The sequence below is a fragment of the Puntigrus tetrazona genome, chromosome 17, assembly GCF_018831695.1.
Source record: "Puntigrus tetrazona isolate hp1 chromosome 17, ASM1883169v1, whole genome shotgun sequence".
NCBI lineage: Eukaryota > Metazoa > Chordata > Actinopteri > Cypriniformes > Cyprinidae > Puntigrus > Puntigrus tetrazona.
In genome coordinates this window covers 21496932-21517778 of record NC_056715.1, presented here as the reverse complement: position 1 = coordinate 21517778, position 20847 = coordinate 21496932, and the positions used below count along the sequence as shown (strand labels likewise).

Genomic DNA, 20847 nt, shown 5'->3' with positions numbered 1-20847 from the left:
TATGTTGGAAAGTTATTTCAGGTTTTAGAGAGTTAAGGAAACTGGTTTATTAATATGCTCTACAGAACGGTTTTGTTTTCCTCGGCAACGAGATCACTGCGATTAAACATCTTGATTACTAAAAAAAGATTTTAGCTGAGCAATATTTTCTTTACTGTAAAAAAAAAGAAAAAATCTGAAAAAGTACAGACAGCTCATTACTACAGCTCATCTTATGAACATTTCTGTTCACTATGCTGTGTAAAATTCGAAATACACGTAAAAAAAAACAACAACTGGAAATAAAATAAATACAGGAAATTACAGAGTGTACCTTGTAGGAGTTGCAACATGACTGACACATGTAAGGCCGTCCTCGGCTCTTCATCATCTCTCTCGTCACTTTTTGTTTTTCTGCCACCGTGGTCTATTTTCATCCGTGGCAGCATGAGCAACAGAGCGTTTGCTGGATGTGCGATCGAGGCCTAATTCATAGCCACCCACACTATGGAACAGCCCCTTCTCCACGGAGCCCTAGCAAAAGTGGAGCCTCTCTGAATAGATCCGCATCTGCCCTCCTCTTACTTCTGTACAGACACCCCCAGCCTGCCTGCCTGCCTTCTCTCTGTTCCCATTCACACTCGCCCACATACACAGCACTGCATGCTGACTGAGCTTCTGTGCACGCCAGTATTACACAGTACAGTCAGTGCAGACCCAGCTCCTCGCCTCTTGTTTAATTGATCATAGCTGGGTTTAGTATGAAACGATTCAACTGGAAACGCTTGATCTACTGGTGTATGGCAAAACTGTGTTTCCAAACATGTGTATGATGTTTTTGGCCTGAACGATTGAAACATCATACAAAAGTTAACTGTACATTTCATGTCAGTAGATGCTTTGTTACTAGATGGTTGAAATATCTATCTATCTATCTATCTATCTATCTATCTATCTATCTATCTATCTATCTATCTATCTATCTATCTATCTACATTTATTAATTTTTGTTTGTCTCATTTTTAACCGCAGTAATGTTTATTTATTTATGCTTCATAGAATGTTTGTTTAATTAATTTTTAATTAAATAATTTTCAACTTTACAAACTTTTGTATGTGTGTGTGTGTGAGAGTGTGTGTGTGTGTGTGTGTGTGTGTGTGTGTGTGTGTGTGTGTGTGTGTGTGTGTGTGTGTGTGTGTGTGTGTGTGTGTGTGTGTGTGTGTGTGTGTGTGTGTGTGTGTGTGTGTGTGTGAGAGTCTGTGTGTGTGTTTGTGTGTGTGTGTGAGTCTGTGTGTGTGTGTGTCTGTGTGTGTGTGTGTGTGTGTGTGTGTGTGTGTGTGTGTGAGTCTGTGTGTGTGTGTGAGTCTCTGTGTGTGTGTGTGTGTGTGTCTGTGTGTGTGTGTGTGTGAGTGTGTGTGTGTGTTTGTTTTGTTTGTTTCGTCTTTAACTTTAAAAAATTTTGCCAATAGGTTTGTTTGCTTGTTTGTTTTTTTTATTTGTTTGTTTTGTCATTAATTCATTCATTTAATCATTCATTCAATTTTTAAACTCAGGAACCTTTTGTACGAAAGGTTTATTTATTTATTTTTGCTTTTTAACCTTGGAAACTAGCTGTATTTATATATTTACTTTTTTTTTTTAAATCTCTGGAATATTTAGTTCAAAATGGTTTATTTATTTATTTAATTTTTGTTTCTAAGATGAAAAAAAAAGTAACGGAGGCAAATATTACAGTATAGTACAAATAATATAGATGTACACTTCTACATTTAACACATTAATTCCAAAAAAAGTACTTACTTTTTAACATTAGGAATGTTTTGTGCCAAAAATATAAGGTACGTGTGTATTTTTAAAATGAGCTTAAAATAATGTAATAATTAGTGCTCTCAACCTGTAATCACAATTAATCGTTCCCAAAAAGGTTTTTGTTAATATATGTGTGTGTGTGCAGTGTATATTCATTATGTATATATAAATACAAACACACGCATGTAAAATGTAAGAAAAATATGTTGTTTATATATTAAAAATATTCATATATAAGAATATAAATGTAGATGTATAATGTGTGTGTGTGTATTTATATACTTAAAAATGTACAGCACACATACATATGTTATGTAAACATAAACTTTGAATAGTTTGAAAGCACTAGTAATAAACGGCTCATCCTAATGTGTGTGTGTGTGTGTGTGTGTGTAAAAGGTCCATTCTTTTTTTGCACCACACAGACGGCCTACTGGAGGTGTTCACATTGTCAGCGAGGACCGTTGTTTTTCACGTGATGTCTAATTAATAAGAATTAAGGTCATCGGAATTAAACACACACTCCTCTTCCTGTCACCTCTGATGTAGCTCTGATAAGGTGTCTGATCTGTAAGTGTCATCGCCACATCAGCTCGACTACATCCTCCAGCAGTCAGCAGCAAGAACCTGCTCCAAATCCCATGCCCTCTAGTTCAAAATCTGAACCGGATATCACGCCGTGTGCTGTTACGATTCCCGAGAATCAGGCTTTCCCGTTTAAATAAACAGCGTTCCCCCCCACCACCAAAGCCAAACTGCTATTCATTCTCAAAATTGTCGGGGGCAGCGCAAACGTTTGCGTCCTTTGTCTTACGCCTACAGACACAAAAATTTCTTGCCATTGTGTCAGTGCTGCTATTCACCGGCAAAAAAAAAGTTAATTGCAGCCGGGGAAGACACAACACTTACGTAACTCAGAAGTGGACCGCTTCTAGCAGAAACGCGATCGGAAAATATACAACCGATCGTATTGATATTAATAATAACGGAGAAGTAAATCAATCGCTGCCATTTCGGCCATTATCAAACGGAGCGTTGTAATAAATGGTTAAATAAAGGGAATGATTTCTTCATAGCAGATGGTTGTTTAGTACCCCCTCCCTTTGTGCCCCTCTTGTGCCCTCTGTGCCTCGCACACCCACACAGCGCCATGTTGGGATGGGTTCACAGCCCATTTTGTTTGCGTTGGCTTTGGTGTTGCGTGGGGGTTTGGTGACCCCTGCACACGACGATTAATCAAACGTCACTCCGAGATTTCTCCAAAACTCATTATTCCTTTTTTATAACACAACACTCCTCTGTTAAACGCGGGTTTTTTTTTTTTTGATAAATCACCCCTTTAGGTCCGTACGCACTTCCATCTCCGTGTTTGTACTTATCGGATCTAGACAAAGAAATTCATTTGAAGTTTTGATAACCGATCATTTAAATCATCCGTTGCTTTATTCCCAGGGAAGGAGGCGCTTCATTTTCATAAATTAGAAAATGGCCATTAAAAAGTTTGTGAGTTGGTGAGATGTTATATTGTGAAATGTTATTTCCAAATGCTTTTTTAAAAAAAATTTATTTCTGTTCTGCAAAGCTGAATTTTCAACGTCATTACTTTCAGAAATCATTTTTGTTGTTATTATCAATGTTAAAAACAGCTGTGCTGCTTAATATTTTTGATGGAACCAAGATACGTGACCCTGGACCACAAAGCCAGTCATAAATGTTGATATTCATCATCTGAAAGCTACAAAAAACAAGATTTCCATTGATGTATGGTTTGTTATGATAGGACAATATTTTGGCCGAGAGACAACTAGTTGAAAATCTGGAAACCGAGGGTGAAAAAAAACAATAAAAATACTGAGAATGAAGTCCTTATCAATACATATTACTAATAAAAAATTTTTTTTTAATTTATTATATTTTTGGTAGGGAGTGTACAAAATATCTTCAAGGAACATGATCTTTACAGAATATCCTAATGATTATTTGTCAAAAAAAGAAAATTCATTTTTGCCTATTATACAAATATACCCCAGATAAATATTTTGTAATATCATAAATCTATTTTCCGGTCACCTTCAGATAGTTCTAGCTGGATAGAATGCATTTGTAAAAAAAACCCTAAACTACTAAAGTACTAACTCTAAACTTCTTAATATATATATTTATTAAAACAAGTTTTTTCCACAGCCTTAATTCTTAAGGAGAAAACCGTTTTCCCCCCCGTACACTAAGAGTTTAACACTTACCACTCGTGACGGCTGCATTCTGCCGAACGCGTGTTTGGTTTTCATGACCGCTCTTGAGCTTTTCTCTTGTTCTTCTCGTCTTTCTTCTGCTGTTCGATCACAGCTGACACCGATAACATATATCTCTCAGAGGAGGTTCATGTGTGCTTTTCCATTCATTCAGAAACCAACCAAAAAATGGACAAGGCACTTGTTCCCACCTCCAAACACCCTCACGATTGGAGCCGGTATGGTAATGAGAAAGATTTGGGGAGGCCAGCAGATTGGGCCGGAGAGCGTCTCTTTGATTCGGGATGGGGGCGGCGTAGGTGTGAGGGTTTGGTTTGAACGTCCTGAATGGCTGACCCTCTAGTAATAGGGTCCAGAGCGACAGCAAACCAGAGCTTTCGGGTTCTTAGAACATCCTGAGAAGGTTCGTTTTTGATTCCCGGAATGTTCTGAGAACATCTTTTGGAGGTTTGTATTTATTTAGCCAGTAAAGTTGACTTTATGGATGTAGAACGTCGTTTTAAGGTTGTCAGAACATTGGAAGAACATTCTGTGTTTGCCGGAAACAACCCAGATCACTACACCAAAGTCTTACCTTTTAGTTTCAATCACTTTTTCATACTTTTGATGTAAACACCCGACTGGAGCTCTTTGAAATGCAAAAGTGGAATCTATTTACGTGATTTACTTACCTGCATTTTTATTATTGAGCATTTTTATAGTTTATAGGATTTTGATAGGCAAAACACTGATGCACAAATGGTTTGACTTCAGGATGGTCATTAAGATTTTTGGCTGATGTTTCAGTATCGCTGGCCAGCAGAATCACAAAGAACCGCTTGCATGCCTAGAGCTCAAGATGATACAGCAACTACATTACTGTTCAATGCAGAGAATAAGGGACAGTCTGTAATTAACAATTAGGAAATTAAACAATATTAATTATTTGTCTCAAGTGAAACTGTGCTAATGTCACTATACTATATATATATATATATATATATATATATATATATATATATATATATATATATATACACACACACACACATATATTTTTTTTTTAATCTTAGTTTAGTGCTTTTATTTTTATTAAGTTTCTTTTTTTGCACACACACACACACACGCATTAATTTTCATTGTTTTAGTTCCTAATAATATAATTTTTTTGATTTTTACAATAGTTTTCTTTGGCTTTAATTTATTTTTGATTCTTTTATTATGATTATATTTATTATATATTATTATTATTATTATTATATACATTTGATGAAATAATAGATTTTTCTAAATCTGTTTTAGTTGTAGTAATTTTTAGTACTTCAGCTTAGACATATTTATTTCAGTTAGTTAGCATTATATTAGTGTCCATATTTTTTAAATAATTTTAATAATTGTAAATAATTAACAATTTTATATATACTGTGTGTATATATTTATATATATATTGTATGTGTATGTATACATTGCATCCAATTGTATAGTGATATCTGATTAAATGAATGAATAATTTATCAAATTCTAAGCAGATATAAGCATACAATAATAACCCAAGCCGAGTATTTCTGGATAAGAAGCTTTTTCACAGGGATCAGTGAACCCCCATCACGTAAAAATTCCCCATGCGTAGGAGGAAAGAGCAGGAAGATGGATGACCAAGACCCTATAGTTTGATGGCATTGCCCATGTCATCAGCAAGAAACAAAGACAGAAAGCAGCAGCACGGAGAGGACGGGGAGCGTGGATCATTAGATGGAGAACCAACACAGAGAACACAACCCTCATGCCGTTCGTCTGTGTGTTTCAGTTTGATTACACGAATGACAGAAGTCGAGTTAATTAGCTGTTTTTAATGTTGCGTCTGGTTTCAGATGTTTAGCCTCGTCCTGTTCAGTCAGCTGATATTGCTCAGGTCTTTGAACGGTCAAAGACAAAACATCCACCCCAATGAACGAGCACACGCTGGAGCACACAGATTCAGTGAAATCAACCAATCAGAATACGGGCCTTTAAATGACAAAATCAGTCATACAGATATCAAACGAGAGAGAAAACACACGCCTCGGATCCACTCTCGGTTTCTCAAACACTTAATCTTTAAAAGCTGGCGCTATCTAAACTTTGTCACAGTTTGAAATTCAGCCTGATTAGATGCTTGTTAAATTATTTTGCAATTAGGATTATTTTTTATTTTGCCAGCAACCAAAAAAAAAGCTGTGAACATCCACATTTCCCACCATTAAAGAGATAATGTGATAAGTGATAAATTTATTTCTTAATCATCCCTCCACTTTCCAAACCAAAAGGCATTTTGGAGAACGTTGGTAACAGTTGCTTTTATTATTATTATTTTTTTGCGTAAATCAATATGTACCAAGAACTGCTTGGCTACCAACATTCTTCACAATCTCTTCTTTTGTGTTAAACTCTTTAAACTACTACTCTATAATTACAGTTTTGGTTGTCACTGAAACAGGCTGATAAAAGGTTTCATTTAAACGTATATTTGTAAAGCACTTTAAAAAGGTTCATATCCGATAATGTAAATGAGTACAGTATCTGTGATTTTAGCTACATTATCTGTAACACACGTGACGGAAAGAATCGTAACGCACTGCTGCTCGTCTAAACCTGGTCTAAACCGTGCGGTCCACGGTATTTGAACACGTGACGCTGTTTTCTTATCATAATTTCATAATCATAATTTCATAATCATAATTTCTGTCAGTGAAAAGAGACGTGACGTGTCTGCGTCGTCCAGCAGATGGCGTCACACACTGTGAAGTCACTCGAACACGTGTCTCGCGCCACAACAAACCGCTCGAGAAGTTGCGCGAGTCTGTCGCGAGGTAAACATCGTGAACTCTGTCGGTTCCGTTCGGCGAAACCGAAATGGAAGTAACGGACAGCCCTCTAAATCGTGTAAGTGTTTTTTAAATCACAGTATAACGTAAAATGCTGTGGTAAACTGCGGTTACCTGAGCTGTTGTTGGTAAACACTCTTTCACTTGAGGCTTTACGTAGCCTATTTAAACTTTTACATATCTATTATACGTTTATTGTCATTACCAAATGGTAATCGGTCAAAACAATATTTTTAACTGGCATATAATCTCCTAACCAACTGATTTTATTAAATGTAGCCTAACAACCGGCACGTGCGCTTTTCTCTTTCGTGTTTTCAGTCACTGTTTAAGACTCGAGCGTCACCTTAGAAGAATCTTAACGATTTATTCCCTGAACTGTATTTCCCCAGAAAGCCTGACAGTTGTTTTTCCACAGGCCCATCGTTTTGGCCGAAAGGCAGATCGGTTGGTGGCAAAGGAATTCTTCGAAGAGGCGATTTTATGCCACAAGAAAGCAGCAGGTAATACAACGAAGGCAATTTTGCTCTTTTAAGAGCATTCGCTTTTAAAGAGTTGGGATGGCGTGAACGTAAATGAAGGTATGAATGAATCTGTATTTGATTCTTTCTGCTCAGAGCTGTTGAAAGAGACGTTGTCAATAACACAGAGTGAACAGGTAAGACAGTCCCGACAGACAGGTGCGACTCATTCCAGCAGTGTGGCATATATGTAATATTTACATGCAAAGTAAAAGTGTTTTTAAGCAGCAGGTGAATATATAATACAAAAAAATCAACCTTTTTTGTCTGTGCGTCTCAAATGGTATCTGCAAAATGTTTTCAAATTTTTTTTTCTTCGCCAAAACGCAAAGAAAGGATTTAGATAACGTAACCCACACAGCAAAGCAAAGATGTACATTGAAGTTCGCCGTCTGTTAGACGCTTTTGCGTTTGAAGGCTCCACACTTAACCAAAATAGTAACGCTGTTAAATGTTATTACAGTTTAAAATGTTTGTTTCCAGTTTCAGTGCATTCGAAATCAACATATTCGGTTTCATGAAATGGCAAAGCTGAATTTTGGGCATCATTACCCCAGTCTTCAGTGTCACGTGATCCTTCAGAAATCGTTTTAACGTGCAGGATTTGCCTCTCAAGAAACATCGAAAACGGCTGCGCTGTCTAATCATTTTACGGTAATTCTTTGAGGAATAAAACGTTCAAAGGAAAGGTTTGAACGTAAAATGCTTTTAAAATTGTATAAACGTTGCATAAACATAACCTGAAGAGCCTTAATGGTGAAAAGGGAAAACAACTGAGTATTCAACATTTTTAAAATTTCATCTGAACAGTCAAATAATACATAAAATCTGCAGGCAGCTGCTGTCATCTGTAAAGAAGTTTCATATAATGCACCTCCTGAATTTGTATTCTACAGAAGTGGTTTTAAAAGGCCTTTAATGTACTTTTCAAGCCATTGTGAATGAACAGTTCTTTTATGTAAAGCACGCATGTACTTTTTCCTTCAGAGTCTATACGCTATTGAATAGCACGGCCAACGTTTCACCCATTGTGTGGCGTTTTCAAGGTACGGCTGTCTTTAGAGCTGCAGAGAGACCGGCATCTGCAACAGCAGCGACTGATCGAGATGAGCCACAGACACGCCAGACTCAAAGGGAAGCGGCCGGTCACCTCAGCCCCGATAACACGCCGTAGCGGCCCGAAAGCCCTCCAGAGCCCTCCGCTCGGCTGGAAGGCTGCCAAAGACGACAAGACCCGGTTGGAAGAGCAGAGCACGGCCATCGCTGACCTGTGGAAGCTTGCGGCACTTCTCCTGCTGGAGAACAAGCGCTTGCTGGAGGAGCGTGACAAACTGAAGGCGGAGAACGCTAGTCTGAAGAGAGACCTGTATGAGGAGCATCAGAGTCCTCGGGCTTCTGCGCTGGGCATGAGGCTCCTCCACGTTCCTCCTGAGCTCCAGCAGGAGATCCAGCTGCTGTTGAAGACGGCAGAGGACAGATAGACCCGCGTCACAGCTCTTTTGTTTCTCATGCTCACCAATGCTGCATTTATTTGATCAAAGATATAGTACAACAGCAAAAGGAAAATAATAATACTGTTTAAAACGCCACTATTTTGAGTTATGGAAGGTGATTATTTTGGTTTTGGAAGTCCTAAATAACAGGTGGACATGCATGCAAGGTCAAAACACACTGTCATTTTCTTATATTATGCACTTTTTTTATCCTATTTGATCAAAAGATTCGTTCAGTGGTTCATTTTTCCAAACTCTTTCCACTGATTGGTCGATTTTGTGCGCTTTTTATTAAGACCAACGAAAAAGATCACCAAGTGGACAATATACTAATATTAAACTTTGAGGGCTTGGGACTCGTTTGAAATGATTCAGAGTCAACCCTTTCTTTTGAAAGACAGTAACTTTATACAAGGTGCACTTTCAGATGTAATGCTTTGTAGAATGGTTTTTAATTCACTTAGAGCTGCGTTACACCCCACATGAAAGGTATTTTTTCAAAAATAGATAATAGGAGTGTTATTTAAATTATTAATAATCATTCCTCAACTTGCATAACCCAAACAATTGGATAGTATCTTTATCAACTAATATTAAGCAACAAAATAGCTTATTTCGAGATAAAAAATATAACATTTTCTTCAGCACTAAATCAGCATGTTAGAATGATTTTTGAAGGATCACGTGACTCGGATTACTAGAAGAATGATACTAGAAGAAATGTTACATTTTAAAATCTATCGAAATGCTAAATATTCTTTTAAATTGTAATATATCACAATATTACTTTTGATCTAATAATTGCAGCCTTGAAGAAACTTCTTTCAAAAACAACTAAACAAAAAAATAATTACATGTATAAATACATGTTCCTAGTCTTTCTAAACATGTATTGCTAATAATAAATGATACACTTTATTTTGATAGTTCCGATAACTTCAAGTAACTTTGTAACTACATCTCAACTAATTCTCACTCTGATTATTCTAACAATAGTTAGGGTTAGTAGAATAAGTTGACATATACTGGCAAAGTTTCTGATAGTATAGAGTGTTAGAAGATATTAGCAGACAGTCCACTGATACTCTAATGACTGCTAGTTGACATGTAGTTGCCAAGTTACTTAGAACTATCAAAATAAAGTGTTACCAAAATGTGGTTTTGAAACGTTATGAAAAGTTTTTTGTGTGAGGGGAATCAAGTCAAATGATTTTTTTTTTACATGCGCAATGGAAAATGCGTCTCAGTTACACAAATATTATTTTCTCCTTTCGGAGGTTAAGGTTAGGTAAAAAATAACTTTGAGAAATCCTAAAATCTTTGAATGGATATAACTGGATCACATGAACAGTCACGACAGACAAATCAATTTAGATTTTTCCATTTTTAATGGAAATTGTAAAACATCTCTTTAACTTCAATGTACATACAGTAGCAAACAACACATACAGCAAATAAAGCACACCATGTTATAGAAAATCATAATTATATATTTATATATGTATATTCTGCTATTTACATATTACATTTCAGCTTAAAATTTCACAAGTTTTTTTTTTTTTTTTTTTTTACACAATAAACTGTAATTCTTAAATATTCGCCCTCTGCACAGTGAATATTTGCCAAACTGTAAATAATTTAATGTTGCTTAAACATAATAAAACCTGTCCGTTTGGCAGCTGCTGATGTGATGGAATGCTGCTAAGAACGTGTTAGAATCGCTGCTCTTTAAAACTGTCCAAAACACAGCATGACAACATGGTGAACACTTGCAGTGCAAGAACTACTAATAAAGAACGTAACGTGAATCATTATCGCCGTCGGAGAAACATGTATTTGCCAGTGTCGCTCTTTCTAAAGGTTTCCCATGGTCTTCTGCATGTGTGGCGAGTGGAAGTGACGGGCTTTGAAGTTCATTGCACCTGTTTGGAGAGCACAGTGTACTACTTTTATCTCTCTGTTTGTCGTACCTCCACCCCTTACTATGCTTCCTATCTGCGCAGGAAGACATGATGGGGAAGTTCAAACAAAGAGAAGAAAATCAAAGAGAAGACCGTGACATCATAGAGGAAGTCACAGAATCTTGCAGAGTGGCCCATTTTGTTAGAATCACATCTAAGAGATTTCTTGCTGGAGAATCCTGGGATTGTCTTTATGCTCCAAGGGTTTGGACAGAGGAGGAGGAGGAGGAGATGCATTGTCAGGACTCCTCATGTTTCACGTCACCTGTGTTCTTCTTCAAATGGTTCCTCAGTGTGGCTAAAGCATCTTTCACAGAGTGGTAAAAGATGTTCTTCACCTGAAGATGAAAAGATATTGTAGAATCAGATTTTACATCAGAGATTTGGATCACGCCTAATTATACTTAACACAATAAAACATTATAGTATCAACTTAAAGGAATATAAAACTGCAGTAGCGGTTTTGGCTACATCACTCTGTGAAAAATCCTCCTGACATCCTCCGACAGGATGAAATCATAGTCTGAAGTCTGTGTCCATCATACGCTATGCAATTATCTAGACTCTAGACTAAATCGGTTCAAAAGACTGGTGTATCCAGCCTTTATTTCAGAGAATAAAGTGAAAATGCTGTGAGACACAATGCCACACAACAAATAAGAAAGTAATGTTATGTGAAGTGTGATGTTGGACCAACTGTTGGTAGGTCTACCAGCGTGATGCAGCAGAAATGGAAACTAAATGATCAGTAGGTATGGATGTACCTGGAGTTTGTCTTCATAGTTCATTTGGTCTTTGAGAGGTCGGAGCTCTTGGGTTAGATAATAGGAGTTGTGCGCATGTTCAGGGGACACGAAGTCCACATTCACTTGGATGCAACTGTGCAGATTCATCACCTAAAAACACACAGCACGCATAAATACTAAATACCGAACACCCGGTGGAGTGACAGATTTAGGAAACCAGTCACATCCTTCCCAAGAGCACAGGACAGATTGCTTTAGAAGGATAAAGATGGTAATGTGAGTGTGGTAATGTACCTGGTGCAGAGCTCCAGCGGGGATGATAACAGCGTCTCCATGGAACTGGAGGAGTGTGCGGCTCTCGATGCCACATTCATCCTGTAGCTTCTTCCTCAGCCCGGGGTTCAGATACCAGCCGCCTTCACGCAGGGGGTCGGGATCACCGTCCGACTCCGAGTCGGAGTCCGCCTCTGGATCCACTTCAACCTGCTGCTCAGCAGCGACCTGCAAACACACACAAAAGCATAAATATCATAGGCCCGTTAATGGGCACAGCAATACGTGTTTAGTGAATTAATTTCATTTAGATTAAATATAAAGCTAATGGAAGGTTTTAGGAGCATCGACAAGGAAAACAACAAAGGGCGCAAGACAGAGCCTTGTGGCACACCATACTCAACCATCATTATATTTAGACAACTCATCTCTTACCAGTAAGTAAATAAGCTTGTAAGCTTTGCATGATCAAGGTACCTTTTGTAGAAACTCCTGAATCTTTTGTAGGTCTTTACTCATGTAGATATGCCACAGAGCACCTGGTGTCTCATTAGGGTCTTTCAGTCGTTTCTTTACACTCTCATCCAGAACTTCTCCATCCAAGAGCTTTAGTACCCCTATCACAAAGAGTTTGACAGCCAAGTTAATAAAATGCTACACATAAATTATTGCTCACAATGTTCTATAAAAGTTCTTATTGTGGCATTTTAAAGGACACCAATTAATGTTTCAGCCATTTCTAACACATGTATACTCCCGAGAGGCAAACCTCAAGCCTAGTAAACAAAAAAGCATTTTTATTTCCATTAATCAACATTTAAATAGCTTTAATAGAGGCATTATGGCAGCAGTGATCTCACACAAAGTCAACTAATGTATTTATGTCCAACTATTGACTACTGAATCATCCAATTTTCAAAATCCATGTACAGAACGTCTTTCCATCCAGATCCTCCTCTCTTACAAAGGAAATAATTTTACTGTTAAATAATGTATATGCAAAAATATTTTAGAGGAAAACTTCAGTGCCACAATATCATGTTTATGCACAAGTACCTGCTTTGGATGAGGCTCCATTTCCTTTGGCCACCCCGACATATACCAGAATACTCATGGTGTCTGAGATTTCAACATGTAGATTGCTGGTCCCGAAGTCTTGTTCTGGACATGCTGTTACACCTGAACAAACACTGGAACATAAGGTCCATTGCATAACAAAGAAGCACAACAACACTATCAGTGAGCGCAGGAAAGAAAGAATACCGTGGGCACAGCAGAGGCGAGGACCAAGGTCAGGTCGAATGAAAAAGGAGGGCAGATGTGAGGCCAGGTTCAGATGTGCCTCTGGGTCTGTGTACTCTGGTATCGGCAAAGACTTCATCACATCATGATATCTGAGGCAGGAGAAAGCATTACATCATCAAATCCCTCAGTAAAACCTCATTACACACCATAAAAGTAATGTAAAAAGAAATAATGGAGAATTTTATTTTAAAATAAAAATAATATATTCTTTTACTCCACTAACGCATTCCTGAGTTCCAAGCTTGAGAAGAGGTTTATTCAAATACCGGTGAAAGTACATTCAAATCGAGCAAGCATTAGCAGTACAAAGTGGTATTCTATTCAAATTCTAGCAAGGTCTGAAAGATAACATATGCTTCAAATGTGTCCAAGGGCGCCAATACCTGGCAGGCATAAGGGCCAAAAACTCCTCTCCTGATGGCCAGTCTTTCAGTCTATACACCACTGACTCCCCTTTATCAGATTTAGGTCTCTCTGTGGGTCACATACACAAGAATGCAAATAACATTTAGTCCATTGAGTCAAACAGCAAATTCACATTCAGGAAATTTAAATAGAATTATGAGTACTTAATCACTCACTTGACACATCTTCAAAACCATCCCAGAACTCCTTGACCTTGGAGTTTGTGACGCTCCCATCTCTGCAATTGTAGAGGTCACTATGAAGGCTGGAGAACTCGCGGCTGAAGTGCTCAGGCTTCCACAGAGTAGCGTTCAAACTCTTGTGCAATCCGGACACCAGCACTGGCTAAAGAGACATTGCACCAACTACGGCTTAAGATGCATACAATATGAAGATTCTTTTTTGCGTTGTTTTCATATAAGAGGCCGCTTTGAATGTCTTGGTTGAAAAATAATTAAATTCAATGATTATTTTTACGTAATTAAAGCACAAGAGGTTTCATCTTGTCAATCCTAATTTTTACAGGAAGTAAAACATTACTTAATTTTCTTTTCACCACGTATCTGTAGAGACATAGTTAATGCTCCACTAGCGTGAGCATTACGAACCTGCTCTTGTGTCCAGTTCTCTTTGAACAGTCTTTGGTTGCCTTGGTGATGGTGATCTTTGAGCCAGAGCAGCCGATGGTTTCCTAGCCAATCGTGAGGGACAATGGAGTGGGTATCAGCCAATGGGATTTCATCAAGCCTTACACCCTCTGGGCGCTGCCCCACCTCCCCTTCTACCAGCGAATCCTGATTCAGCCCCACCCTGGCCATCTTTGTAGCGGGAATCTTATTTTCTACTACAGAAGCAATGATGTCATCCAGGATGTTGGGCATGCGAGTGTTTTGGGCTACCTATAATGTGTTACAAATCACCTAGATTAGTTATCATCATCATCTTATATTCATTATTACCAGTCGTATATACATATATATATATATCTCTGACCTGTTCAGACAAGTAAACTGGTGCAAAGGCACCTCCAGTGGCCCCGAGACGCAACTTCCCAGCTGTGGAGGTCAAAAGGTCACGCAATGTTGATCCTTGTTCAGGGCTTGAGGACTTCCTACTGTGAGTTTCCATACCATCACACCCAGCATTCTCTATAAATAAGAGGAAACAACACGTCAAGAGCATTTCACCCAGAAAGTACACAGAATTAGTCAAAATTGGGACTAAATGGGAAGTTATAAGCGGCAAAAATAAAGTGACACAAACACGGCCTCACACAACACAAATTTGTGACCCAGCAGCACAAAACCAGTCTTAAAGTCGCTGGGGTGTATTTGTAGAAAAAGGCAAAAACACATTGTATGGGTCAAAATGATCTATTTTAGTTTTATGCTAAAAATCATTAGGATATTAAGTAAAAATCATGTTCCATGTAGATATCCTACTGTAAATATATTAAAACTTAATTTTCTCAGTATTTAGAATTTTTTTACACCCTCAGATTCCAGGTTTTCAAATAGTTGTATCTCTGCCAAATATTGTTTTATGAGATTGTGATTTGAGATTAAGACCAATGAGATTTCATGTTAGGCAGGGCTACCTTCATGTTGTGAATAGTGCTGTCAATAAGTTAAACATTTTTTAATTAAATAACCTAACATTAAAGTTTTTAAATACACTTTCATACAAATTCACTCTTCAAATGTATGTAGAAACAGAATAAGTACAGTATTTTTAAAATATTTGTTTAATGGCATCTTATATTAGGTTATTTGGCTGCTATAACTTTTAAGAGCTGCCGCTGATGAACCTGAAGCTGATCTGACAAGCATGCTCGCAGTTTTATTTGCACTTTAATAGAAAGTAATACAGGCTAAAGCGTGCATTGTGCTATTAGTGTGTGCAGTTGAAGAGCATACACTGCATGCTACAATCACAGTATAACAGCTGACAAGACAGGAGAATTAGTTTTTACTGCCAACATCTATAAATTAATTACGCATATCAATTAATGCTCTAATTTTGACAGCACTAGTTGTGAAAAATACAACCAATAAAGCGTCTTATTGTGCAGTGATTGTTGTGGATTATAGTTAAACGACAGAGATACACAAGTGCAGAATGAACGAATAATCTGTTTGGTTGAGAGTGTTTGTGTAGGACATTCCTTACCTCTTTTCTCAGCGTGTGAGTTCTTCTGCTGATCTGAGATCTGCCGGCTCTCCAAGTCACTCTGATCTGTGTCTGAAAGCTGATGTCACATCAAACACGGGCCATTTATGTACCAATAAACTGTATAATTGAAGACGATTTAAGTTGCTTTGGATAAAAGCGTCTGCCAAATGCATTCATGTAAATGCAAAGTGAAACATTAAACTTGCCAGAACATAAATAAGCCAGTACGTAATATGAAGTTGGCATCTTACTGGTGAGAGTCCGTTGGTAGTGGCTGTGCTGGGGTTGCGATATTTGCTTTCAGTGCAGGAACAACGGGTCAGGATTCCAAACTTTTCTTTCATTGAATGCACAGATTTCTGCATGTCCACCAATACTTGAGAAAAATTACATTGCACAACTCTTACTATCATGTACACAGTTCAAAGATGGCACAAAACTGAACGTGATGTTTAGACACATATAAGTAATATATACATAATACCCTAATACATAAACCTATACTTAGACTTACCTGTTTCAGGGAGAATCTGAGTAGGCATTAAGTTCTTGAAGTCATGTGGCTGGTTCTTCACGCACCGGACCCATACATACAGTTCTTTATCTGATCGAGGAAACATACAAATTGTCAGAAAGAGAAACAGCCAAAAAAAAAAAGCTAAAAAAAAGGAGCATATGTTTGTTTTGGATGCTGGTGTCCCCCCATATGGCTTTTTAGCTTAACTAGCTTTACCTTTAAAACTGAAAACACGTCTTTTGATCATTGAAGTTTTGACTTTTTCTTGGGAGTTTTCCACAATTTCGTGGAAAGGATTTTGAAAACATTTTATAAAGGATGCACTCGCAAAGACATTTATTAAAAAATAACATTTTAAAATACAAAAACATTACAGTGACTATAGAGATTTGATTTGATACATTTAGATTTGATTTTATATTTTAATTTACTTTTTTATTTATTTTTTTATTAAAAGCTAATTTCCATCACCTTTCTAATCCTAAAATTTCCCATTTTAAAATGTCGTGAATTTTCCATTTTTTCCATGACTATAAGAATCCTTTTAGCAAGACAATGTTGGTCGACAAACAATAAAAACTATTTATTTTACCATGCTAGACCCAAAACAAACTAGCGTAAACCAACTTCAACCAGAATGGAAAGTCTAACCTGGCTTTTTTCCAGAGAGGTGAAAGGAAAAAGGCAACCTATAGGTAAATAAGGTTAAAATCAATAGGAAAATCCATGCTGCATTTGCAACTGACCTTTGGCTTTCTTCTTCTCTCTGGCTTTATAGCAGTCCATGCAAACCACAAAGCCACATTTATGACAAGCCCAGTGCATGTTGAAGAGAGTGGCCTCGCACGCGTCACACATCTCCCTTACACCTCTCACTGCTCGTTTCCACATGATCTGAGCTGGAGAAAGGGAAAGAGAACAAAGACAGCAGGCCAAGGTGAAAAAGACAAAATGACAAGCAATAAGAGACTTTGTGTATCCGTCATTCCACACAAACATACTGTCTTTCTTGACCCAGGTGAAAGCAGTGTCCTCTGTCTTTATGAGCTGGCAGAACTTGTCTCCGATGAGCGCAAGGACAGATTTTGATGTCTCAAGGTCCATCTTTCTCCTCTTCTTGTCCTCCTCGTCCTCGGAGCTGCCCGTCCACACCGTAACTGCCTCCTCATCTGTCTGCTCAGACACCGAAAACCCATTCACACGGATAACGCCGTTCTTACTGTAAGACAGACTGAAGAGAGAGGGGGAAGAATTAGTGTATGTATAAACTGCTGTCCGACTGATGCTGCGAATGGAATTTAAAAAGACAATCTTATTTATACAATCTAAAGATGTTCTTATTTCCATTAAACATGCAAATCATTGTCACGTTTTAATATCTGGCATTTGAGAGTGCAAGGAATAAAAATACTGAGAAAGTCACCTTTAAAACTGTTTTATGCAGTGCATATTACTAATAGAAAATTAAGTTTAAATACATTTATGGTAGGAAATTTACAAAATATCCTCAGGGAACATTATCTTTAATTTCCTAATGATTTTTTATCATTTTGACCCATAAAATGTATTTTTGGCTATTGCTACAAAGCGACTTAGGACTGGTTTAGATGTCCAGGGTCACATATGTCCAAGAACAGTATTAAAGACTGACCGTCTGAAGTAGTAAAACCGGCAGAAGACGGGTGAGATGGCAGGCTCCTGAGATTTACGAGAGCGATCCAAGCGACACTCTCTGCACTTCTGCACGTTGGAGCCGATCTCTGCACATGAGTCGTCTTGTAAGAAAGCTTCTCCAGTTTGCTTGAGCTTCCTCACCTTCCTCCAGTCTTTCAGCACAGAGCGAGGGATGCCATCTGAGACAGAAATAACATAGCTGAGCAAAGTACACATTTGTATCTCAGCGTTGGTTTGAATATGCATGATTTGAATTGTCATGGCTTTCATTCTGGTTCTCAATGCCACGGTGAAACTGATACTCAATTACATTTTGGCAGAAACACACAGTATGCATAATTATTTATTGGTTAAAAACAGCTGCTGTCGGATGAAACACTGAATACCGCAAAAGTATTATTTTCTTATTTATATTTTCTAGGAACTGGAGAATAATCTTCTATAAATACCAATCAGGTTTGAGGTTATTTGACAATAAAACATTTGAAAAAAAAAAAAAAAAAAAAAAAAAAAGTGAAAAATCCAAAACTATATTCGACACAAACTATAATTGACACTCATTCTCTATGGAGTTTAGCATAGCAACGACAATGTTTTGATGTTTTTAATCATGAACCTTTATTCTGGCATTTGAACAGGTGGAAAAACTCACTGCTGTTAGTGAGTCTCTGTTGAGGCTTATCCTTTGCACTTTGCAGAGTTCCATTGGGTTTGGCCTCTTCCTCTTCTTCCTCCTCTTCCTCCTCAACTTTCTTCTTCAGGTGGTCATTCTGCTTGATTTTCAAAGAGGACTTGGGCTTTCGTTTAAACCTCCTTCCTGATCCACCACTCTCGCTTTCATTGCCGGAGTCTCCTCCAGTCTCGCTGTCACCGCTGGACTCTAATGGCCGTTTCTCGCCTCGTTTCTCTCTCTCAGGCTTAACATTACCTGGGGTTGATCGTTTTTCAATAGATTTCTTGTCCTCCAAAATGGACTCCTTGCCCTCCAGCTTGCCGTTTCTGTCCAAGACAGGTTTAACATCTAAGGAAGACTTCTTGCCCACTGTCACTGGTTTCTCATCGGCTATGACAGATTTTTTGTCTTCTGAATTGAAAATTACAGCACTACCAGCAGACTTCCTATCCTCTAAACCAGACTTCCTGCTCTCTTGAGTCTTCTTGTTTAATATTTTCGACTTTCTACTGTCTAAGGAGGGATCTTTATGCTCCTGATTAAACCCATTATCCACCAGTCCGTTACTTTCATGTTTGATTGGCACAGGGGTGCTGGTCAACGTTACAGTAGTCATAGTGCCATCTACTGTTTGGGAGACCGTGTTGCCTCTGTCTTGCTCAGAATGGCGGGTCAGCCAGGCTTTTTTGAGTTTATGGTAGTTGTTCTGGCCAGATTGGGATTGGCTGGTTATGGCCGAAGCAGGTGCATGCTCATTGATTAGTAAACCTTGTTTGGTTTTTGGCACAGGGCTGGAAGTCCCTGATGCCAGTCGAAGACAATCAGATGAACTAGTGTTGAATACTGGCTCTTTTTCTCTTCCTGAAGCATGTGCAGAACACACCGGGTGTGTAGTGAGCATAGTGCAAGACCCACCCCTGCTATTTGAGAGGTGAGAGGTATATTTCATAGAGTTTGAAGGATGCGTAGTGTGTTGAGGCTGAATCGTATGTGTGTTATGTCTAGATTCAGTAATAGCTAGACCAGCTCTGTGTTTTTTCAGGTGAGGGAAGTCTCTAGAAGTGCAACAAGAAGTGGGAGGAGACTCCAGCTTCGGCTGAACAGCACCACTCTCTCTTCTCTTGCAGTGTTCTGCGATTAGGTCTATCCTAGAGCGTGCAACATTCATATTTATTAAGGGTTGAGCTGTGCTAGTAGGTTTAGTTGTCATGTTTATGGGCACACTGAGATCTCCTTTTTCGGCTGTCATGTTGATGGGGTGAACAGTATCCAGAGGGGTCCAGAGGACACCTCTCTTATGCTGGACACCGCTCTCCTTTGAGTGTGGGTTGGACAAATGGTCCAACGGTCTTATGTGGCTGCACTGCATCTGAGAAACTGAGCTGTCAGACACTGTGTAACTTATTGTTGTATGTGTGTGGTTTGTTGGACGTACAATGACAGACGCAGTGGCTGACTGTGGTTTGACTACACCTCCATTTGTTGTGTGTCCTCCACCCAGTTTCTCTCTGCTGTACATGACTCCACCCCATTGGGAATCGTAGGCTTGTAACGGCATTGTTGCTTTCTCTGGCACAAGTCTTTTCCCATCTAAGGCGACGTGTTTGAGTTCAGGCAACAAGGTAGGTGGCCTCTGTTGCTTCAGAGCTTTTCCCGGCAAGCTCATTGGCTGAATAGGTGTGAGAGTAGGCGGGGACGATCTGCCATGTCCAGAGTCTTTCGAAACCACAATAGTTGGTGCCGGAGGGTGAAAAATAGGCGCACGGTGTAGTAAAGGCACATTGCGTGGAGAAGAAGAGACCGATATGAGAGAAGAGCCTGGCCCCCTTCTCTCTACGGCCGCTACCTCTACTGCTTCCATGGAAGTTGCTTTATGAGCCAGCTGCTCTGTGATCTTTCCTAGCAGACCTTCTTCTTTCTCATGGTGGCGTTTAACCAGAGGAGGAGGTCTGGCTCTCATTGAGACCTGAGAGCTGGTGGAAGTTAAGACTGGGGCAACTGTGTTGCTGGCACTGAGCCTCTCGTAGAGTTCTTTGCTGGCTGGCACTCTGCGCTGTGGAGGCTTGTTCTCCATGCTATTAGACAGTGAGGCATAGTAGCTGCTCGGAGTGAGGGTTGGTGTGGGATGGGCCGACTGTGGCCGGGGAGGTAGAGTGTGTCTGAATGCATGCAGATCTCTCTCTCTGTCTCCATCTCTGTCTCTGTCCATCTCTCTCTCCCTCT

General features: G+C 38.8%; 2 protein-coding genes across 2 annotated transcripts in view; one reads left to right on the top strand and one right to left on the bottom strand.

Moving 5' to 3' along the window:
• The first annotated feature begins 6810 nt into the window (after positions 1–6810).
• nrbf2a (nuclear receptor binding factor 2a) lies at positions 6811–10462 on the top strand. The gene is made up of 4 exons (XM_043262539.1): positions 6811–6942; positions 7303–7387; positions 7502–7542; positions 8452–10462. The coding sequence occupies exons 1-4, from the start codon at positions 6913–6915 to the stop codon at positions 8884–8886; spliced, it is 591 nt and encodes a 196-aa protein (XP_043118474.1). The 5' UTR covers positions 6811–6912; the 3' UTR covers positions 8887–10462.
• The window catches only part of jmjd1ca (jumonji domain containing 1Ca), a 54081-nt gene continuing 43497 nt past the window's right edge, over positions 10264–20847 (bottom strand). Inside the window, 17 exon segments of the mRNA XM_043262523.1 lie at positions 10264–11197; positions 11624–11755; positions 11900–12106; positions 12356–12495; positions 12935–13057; positions 13142–13272; positions 13567–13657; positions 13765–13933; positions 14197–14487; positions 14582–14736; positions 15758–15836; positions 16012–16136; positions 16275–16364; positions 17024–17176; positions 17279–17508; positions 17929–18130; positions 18604–20846. Coding sequence (XP_043118458.1) covers positions 11099–11197; positions 11624–11755; positions 11900–12106; positions 12356–12495; positions 12935–13057; positions 13142–13272; positions 13567–13657; positions 13765–13933; positions 14197–14487; positions 14582–14736; positions 15758–15836; positions 16012–16136; positions 16275–16364; positions 17024–17176; positions 17279–17508; positions 17929–18130; positions 18604–20846 — 4660 coding nt within the window. The 3' untranslated portion in view covers positions 10264–11098.

Bases quoted from the DNA above. Each gene is read 5' to 3' on its own strand.
- nrbf2a (XM_043262539.1), top strand. From the start codon at position 6,913: ATGGAAGTAACGGACAGCCCTCTAAATCGT. The intron at 6,943-7,302 runs GTAAGTGTTTTT...GTTTTTCCACAG, and splicing joins CGGACAGCCCTCTAAATCGT to GCCCATCGTTTTGGCCGAAA. The intron at 7,388-7,501 runs GTAATACAACGA...CTTTCTGCTCAG, and splicing joins ATGCCACAAGAAAGCAGCAG to AGCTGTTGAAAGAGACGTTG.